Genomic DNA, 7,739 nt, shown 5'->3' with positions numbered 1-7,739 from the left:
ATATAATATAATATAATATAATATAATATAATATAATATAATATAATATAATATAATATAATATAATATAAAATATTTTATTCAGATTTTAAGTAATCTCTATACCCAATGTGGGGCTCAAACTCACAACCTTGAGATCAAGAGTCACATGATCTACCAAATGAGCCAGCCAGGTGCTCCTTGTCTAGATTTTGAAAATAAACACTAGGTGGTCAATGGGTGAACAAGCAACAATCTTTGCTCTCAAGGAATTCAGTAAACAGCAACCATTTGATAATAGACTTAAAAAAATTTAAACTTCTCATAATAAACACATGTTCTTAAAACCAAGAGCTAACACATAAGTGGTGGAACAGTGGTATTTTCACTGAAATCAGAAACCAATCAAAGGTGCTTTATATTACTAGATCACTTAACACTCTTCTGTAAGTTACGACCAACACTATAAAATATGAAACATAAATAACAGAAAGGAGCAAATAAATTATTTTTATTTGCAAGCAACAAAATTATATACCTACAAAAATTTATGAGAATAAAATTAAGAACTCTTGTCTAACACACAAGAGTTCAGCAAAACAGCCAGATCTGAGATAAAAATAAAATTCCACAGCTTTCACCTCTACCAGCAGAACACATTTATAAGATACAATAGGAGGAAAACATTGATCCACGACATGAAGAAAAAAAAAGGTCAAGCACATAAAACAGTAAAACACATTTATCAAACACTGTGTAGGCACATATGAAAAAATGAAATAAAAGGAAAAATGCTTATGATATGAAATTAAGTATAAAACCCACGTATAGAAACACATAGGGGATGACACATATATATGTGTATATATATGTATATTACACATTCATGCTAACAGAGCAAAATCTGAAAGGGCTTGTTCTGAAATAATAATCATTACCTCTGAATTTTAAGAGGTAATTTTCATTTTCTTCTTTACAGTATATTTCCCAGATTTTCTACAATCATCATGGAAGACCTTTATACTTAAAGTTTTTATTTTTCTGAGAGGTATTATTTAAGCCATAGTACCTATTTGGAAGCTTAACTAATCCACAGAAGTATTTATAATTACCTGCTGAATCTGTCAAAGGACTAAATTTTTACAAAACCAGACTTTAGTTTTAGTTTTACAAAACCAGTGTTTGTTCCTCTCTCAAATCTGAATCAGTGAACTCACTAAGGTTATATCTGAGAAAGATGAGACTGTTATTTATGGATGCAAAGACATGTATGAATAAATACTATGTGTTAGCACATTATATTTATTAAGATATGATAATGTGTTTTGGTAGACACTGTTAATATTAAAAAGTGGAGTGGGACAGTGTTAGTGGCATAGTGTGACAACAGGAAAAATCTTTTACCTGTAGGACATTGCTGATCTTTGGGGAACTGAATGTCTGAATTTGGCCCTAAGAGCACTGAACATACTGAGTTAAGTCTCTCTGACTGGACCAGTGGAGCAGAAAACCAGAATAAGCATTTCAACCATTTTGCGAGCTGGTTGTGATTACTGTTCCAGGTGACGGGTTTCATGGGGTTTTTATATATAATCTATGATTACAGTTAGGTCTCCATAATAATCAGCTTAATTCCACCATTATGTAAATCATTCCTCACAGATACCCAGGTGGAGAGGGAAGAAAGACTGCAAAGCAAGAACGCTCAGGAAAAGGAGTGCTTTGGTTAAATTAATGTCCTATTTAAAAAAAAAAAAAAATCCCTGTGATTCAAGCCTGAGTTATGTGACCTGCTTCACCGTAAGACATTGGTGACATTAGGCTAATGAACCAGGAGCACGCAGTGCCTCAGGCGACACCCAAACACCCACTCCTCTTCTTTTCTTTCTTTTTTTTTTAATGTTTATTTATTTTTTCAGACAGAGAGAGAGACAGAGGATCTGAAGTGGGTTCCGCATTGACAGCAACAAGCCCAATGTGGGGGTTGAACTCACGAACTGCAAGATCATGACCTGAGCCAAAGTTGGACACTCAACCCACTGAGCCACCCAGGTGCCCCACACCTACTCCTTTTCAAAGCTGCAGAATGGACTGAGGCAAAGCAGGGTTGGGAGGAAACAAGGTCACACCATGACACTGCCATTAAAAAAATAACATGAAAGGGGCGCCTGGGTGGCGCAGTCGGTTAAGCGTCCGACTACAGCCAGGTCACGATCTCACGGTCCGTGAGTTCGAGCCCCGCGTCAGGCTCTGGGCTGATGGCTCGGAGCCTGGAGCCTGTTTCCGATTCTGTGTCTCCCTCTCTCTCTGCCCCTCCCCCATTCATGCTCTGTTTCTCTCTGTCCCAAAAATAAATAAAAAACGTTGAAAAAAATTAATTATTAAAAAAATAACATGAAAACTATCAATTTTGTTGTTTTGTTTTCACCTAATAATGAAAAAATCTAAGAAGTTAGAAGTTCAAGTTAGCTGACACTTCGACAAATGTTTATCCTGAGGCAGAAGACATTTTAAGGCACTCTAATAATAACATAAAAGTAGTTGACCAAAGGACCTCACTCATGAAAATAACAGGTATGAGGGGGAAAAATGACTCTAAATAATAGTAATGCTTCCACAGAAAGTCTTATTATTTTATAATATTCTTATTAAAAACGTGAAACATTATTTTCAACGTATTGAATAGACTTTATTCCTTGCATTAATTCTTGTGAAACCAGTGGCAGGACAGGGAAAAAAATCACGTAGCCCTACTATCCAATTAGCTGTTCTACTTTTGGGATGACTTTAATTCAATCTCACAGCACATCTTTTACCACTGATGTGTCTAATCAGGAACTGAAGAAAACTAGGCTGCTAAGAACTATGATGAGGTGTTGGGAATATCATTTTTTTTAATCTAATCTGGAATTTCCCTCCTTACAAGTTAAAACTCATTTCAAAATCCAATTTTAATTTTATCAAAAAATGGCAGCATGTCACACAGTTCAGGGAAGGATCGCTGTATTTTTCTAGAAAAATCAGGCTTTCTGATTTGACAGTATGTAATCTCAGTCCATCCGTTCACAGATTGTTCAACAAATCCTGAGCAGGCACCTGCTATGTGTGAGGCCTTGCCTGGTACCATGCTGCACCTGAGCCAGCGGCCACTCCTTTCCCGTGTCTCAACGTGTAGATGCAGAAGCACAGGTTTTCTTTGCCTCATTTTTACAACAGAATCTCCTCAGAAAGTCCATTCAATGCATCCACTCAGGGTTTGGGTCTACATAAAATTACTACCAAAGAGACAGAAGGATGGTTCTCGTACATCGTATTTCCACTAACTTATCCCATAAATACAAATTAGAGTAATCGCACTTCAAGGGAGCACTCTTTTCACAGGTAGATTAAAAGGAAGCTTTCACATTCTTGCCTTTTTTGGCCCCACTGCTTAAAAGCTACCTCCAGACTCTGATAAATACTGTGCCCGTGACCCAAACAATCCTGGAGGACACTGCCAGCTTGCAGGGCAAAGATATTTTTGCACCCTTGCCTTACATTCTCCTTTGAAAGCATCAGAATTTCCCATCCAGCTTATCCACCATGCCAGAGAGAATAGAAGTGTTACTCCCTACAGGTTGTTTAATTTACCCTGGGACAAAATGAGGACACTCTTTATCCTATATGCAGGTTGCATGCTTCTGATGAGATGAATCCTACCTTCATAGACAGTACTTCAAAGCAAACTACTCTAATAATGATAATCACCTCCTCTTCTCTCTTGTGCCCTAGAAAGGGTTTTCTTCTCTTTTTGCTAAAACTAAAATGACACTCCTCTATAATCAACTCGTTCATTTCTACTCACTTCCCTTTCCCTTCCTTGAGAAGAAGTTGTGCACATGAGTCCATTAACCTGGTTCCATGTGGCTGCAGCTGAAGAAACATGGCAGTTTTATTTCACAATGATTTTTAAGTTCTCAACGAGCAGACAAGACTTCTCTCCTCAGTTAAGGGAAGCTGAGCAGTCAACAAAAACTTACATCTTTTCCCAGTACTCTGAGCTCAAACTGTGTCTCCTTGAAGTGAACCTTTGTAATCCGTGGCCTGAAAAACAAAGCAGATGGCAGCGGTGGTGTAGTTTTTAAGAATTAATGTTTCAGAAATTCAGAGAATTATCCAGTGGGAAAAGACTGGCTCGTTTCAGTTTCTGTATATACTGCTCCAGTAATTGTAGAGAGTTCCCTGTATGTCATTTGCTCTGGACACTTTCCTAAATAAAATTCCATTTTCATTCTCCTGTATTTCTCCAGTAGATACAGACAAGCTTGGAATCCCCAAAGTCTCAGCAGTCTGCCTTCCCAGACACGGTGTAGGGCTACAGGCTCCCAGGCCCTCCAAATGCCTCCCGCATTTAGAGTTAGAACTCAAAGTAGTCCTGGGCCCACAGCCCACCAGCATACACTGGAATGGATAGGAAATCCTACTACACATAATTTGCATGGACAAGAGAGTCCAGAATCACAGTACCTAAAATTTACAGAGAAAATACATACTAAGATGCACTGGGAGAAAATGTATACCCAGTTTTACTCATTTATTTACCAACCACTGGAAACGTACCTGTTTTCACTGACAAGTAAGCCCCATAAGCCTAGTATATACAGCGTATAATTTTAATACTAACTCTGCCCTCAAGTTATACTTACCAGAAATACTTCCCCACTTGCTTTTTATTCTTGTAGACAACAACACCAACTGGAGTTAATCCTAAGAAATACTCAGATTTGTTTTCTCCCTGCAAAAACAAGCATATGCCTATTACCCATGAATTTATTCATGTCACAGCTCCTTGTCAAACTGTAATTGGCCATACAACCATAATATGTTGTATTAATATTGGGTCTAGTTTGTCAAAGACATCAAGTTAGAAAGCTAGCTAAGCTATGGTAACAGCTAGCTTGCTGCTCATTTATTTTTAATTTTTTAATGAAAATTTTTCTTAGTATATTCATACTTAGAACTTCAGTTCATTAAAAGAACCTGGACTACCAATCAGGCCACTGATCGACTCACCCCACACTGCACCTACAGTGCAGTTCAACCCTGGCTGCACATTAACTGAAATCACCTGTGCAGCTTAACATGCTGATGCCCAGGTGCTACCAAAACCAGTTAAATCAGAATCTGTAATGAAGGGGCCTAGGAATCAAAAATACATAAATACTCCAGGTGATTTCTCCTGTGCAGCCAAGGATTGAGAACCACTGGCTTCTATCAAGAGTTCCTTCCCAAGGGTTGGCTCATCTCGATCTTATTCTTAGATGTAGATAATCATGAAACCTGGCTTTCCACCACCCTTCTCCAGAAAGTTGAGTTCAGGCAGCTGCCTTCAGGCACACACCTGGATTTTCTGATGTTTCTATCATGCTCCCTCCTACTTCCATTTGTGACTTTACTACTCAAAAGAGTTAAAAATACATCTCTTCTGGTAAAGACTGAAGACCCTCAATTTCCAGGAGATGATAAATCCTAATTAAGAAAATGAGATTCTGAAATGACAAAGTCACAAACACTGTGGGTAATGAAGGACATGCACACGTCTGTATGAATTGTATTTCTACTCTAAGGTCAAATAACAGCCTGTAAAGTCATACTCCCAAGAATATAAGACAATGCATATATTTTTGAAGAATCCCAGCTGTTGCCCACTTTCAGTTCTGAAAATTCAATTTTAGAGGAATGTATGGAAGATTCTACTGAATCCAGTTCATTTGCCATAAACTCCTACCATCCACAAAAAAAGTGTATATGAATTAGGATAAGCATTACACAAAAGCAGAGCTGTGTTTCAGAAGATTCTCTCTTTTACACACTTCCTATATATTTCTTAAAAAACTAAAAGCTCAACATGATTAATGTGGCTAGAAGGGAAAACAGTAACTATTCCACTAAGTTTTAGAGGTGTTCTTAAATGACAGTAGTATAGAGCATGTAATGATGTAATGAGATTGGATATTTTATATCAAGAAACTACTACTTGACCCAAACATGTAACTTTTATTGCCATACTAACAGTATACCCAGAGGTGCTTCTACTTTTTACGAAGAAAACGAGAAGATTTCTTGGTTTAGGAAACTCTGACGAGCAAACGAATATTGCAAAATGAATCCATAAATGAGTTACTTGCATTATGGTAAGTTTAATCAGCATTCCTTAAAAATCACATTCCATAATTTAATTGACCTTGTCTATAGAAAATCTTGAGCAATTCATTTTGTGTAAAGAATAAGGCACCTGGCTCATTTTCTCAAATCATCAAATTTGGACTATTGCTAACTCAACTCTTACAAAATGAAAGGCAATGGCATTTCAACCTCACAGGCAAAGAACTGTAATTGGTAACCTTTGAGAAATGGTTTCAAGGTTAAGACATGGCTCCAAAACACTCAACACAGATTTAGTATAAACTCTGTCTATATTCAGCCAGTGTTCATCAGCCACTAAAGAAAATTTGCAAAACCATTTCTAATGCAGTGGTGATAACTATAGTAAGCAGTAACCCTAATATTGAGAGAACCTGTATATCCAACATAGAACCATCAACACCTTCACCTACACTGGTGCCTAAAGGCTACTTTTCTGGTAAGTGATTTCATGAATGCTTTTCGGTCATAAAATTTATTTTTGGAAAATCCTCCTGTTTTCTGTCTCATACAATCAATTATAGACCAATTTTAAATTGTTTTGACGTTTAGCTAAGCCCTATGGAGCTGTTATCCAGATTGTGTTTTCAAGCCCAGTTAATTGTTTTCTACACATGGAAATATAATCACAGGCTTTTAAGCAAAACTCATTAGGGTTTAATCCATGCAAGAGATGCTTTGTGTTCGAAAAACAGATGAGAAAGTATCATCTGCTTGCTAAACAACAGGACTACAGCTTTCCTTTGGGAGTTTCGGTGACTTTTTAAGAAAAATGTCATCAGCTTAAAATATCTCGTGTTAATTAAATGTTACTCACATAGACGGGATGGAGGTCAACGCCATACATCTCCAGAGATTTAGCAGTCCTCAAGTAATTCAGCTCTGCTTCAGAAGGAGCCTGACCCCTACACCCAGCATAAAAACAAAGAGCCTTACTTTACTAATAGGTACTGCACTTACAGGATATGAGAACCATCTTCACCATATTCACTGGAGAAATAAATAATCCTTTGTCCTAATGCAAACTTAAGTCTTAGTATTTGAAGAAGTCCCTTGCCTTCTTGGTGACAAAATTTTACACTCTGAGGTGAAACTTGTATTACGTTAATTTCATTTACCAAATCTGTTTTTGCTCATTATAGCCAATCCCAATGTCCCAGCATATATTAAAAATTCTGTTTCAGAAACCCTCAAAGAGATTCAGAATATAAGCACTTGAATTAAAGAATATATCCTTTACAAAGAGTAAAACGTCTCCATGCACCAGCAGCTCTCCATCAGGAGGAAAAGGAGAAGAGTAGTGGGCAGGGAGAAGAGAATGGGCTCCCCAGCACCTGACTCAGCATCTCCTGATTACGTATGTAGTTTGAAAATACATTAATATTTATAAATTGTAAAAATACTTGTCATTTTCTTAATACAAAGTATAGAAATCATCCCAAAATCTTCATTGGTGATAATTACATAAATGGTATTCATTCCTAATGAGTGTGAGCATCTGCCTGGAATCTCCATGGATGAGTGGAACTCTGTGTGTGTGTGTGTGTGTGTGTGTGTGTGTGTGTGTGTGTGTGTGT

General features: G+C 37.3%; 1 protein-coding gene across 4 annotated transcripts in view; it reads right to left on the bottom strand.

Moving 5' to 3' along the window:
* The window catches only part of EPB41L4A (erythrocyte membrane protein band 4.1 like 4A), a 255,314-nt gene that overhangs the window by 91,197 nt on the left and 156,378 nt on the right, over positions 1 to 7,739 (bottom strand). For all 4 annotated transcript variants that reach the window (XM_040446772.1, XM_040446767.1, XM_040446777.1 and 1 more), the window contains exons 8-10: positions 6,980 to 7,067; positions 4,665 to 4,753; positions 3,999 to 4,062 (exon numbers count right to left, since the gene is read on the bottom strand). In XM_040446772.1, coding sequence (XP_040302706.1) covers positions 3,999 to 4,062; positions 4,665 to 4,753; positions 6,980 to 7,067 — 241 coding nt within the window. The remainder of the gene's footprint in view (positions 1 to 3,998; positions 4,063 to 4,664; positions 4,754 to 6,979; positions 7,068 to 7,739) is intronic.

This window comes from Herpailurus yagouaroundi, unplaced genomic scaffold (assembly GCF_014898765.1).
Source record: "Herpailurus yagouaroundi ecotype Mexico unplaced genomic scaffold, PumYag 29, whole genome shotgun sequence".
NCBI classification, from domain to species: Eukaryota; Metazoa; Chordata; class Mammalia; order Carnivora; family Felidae; genus Herpailurus; species Herpailurus yagouaroundi.
Note: the sequence above shows the minus strand (reverse complement) of the source record. Positions and strands in the feature narration are given on the sequence as shown.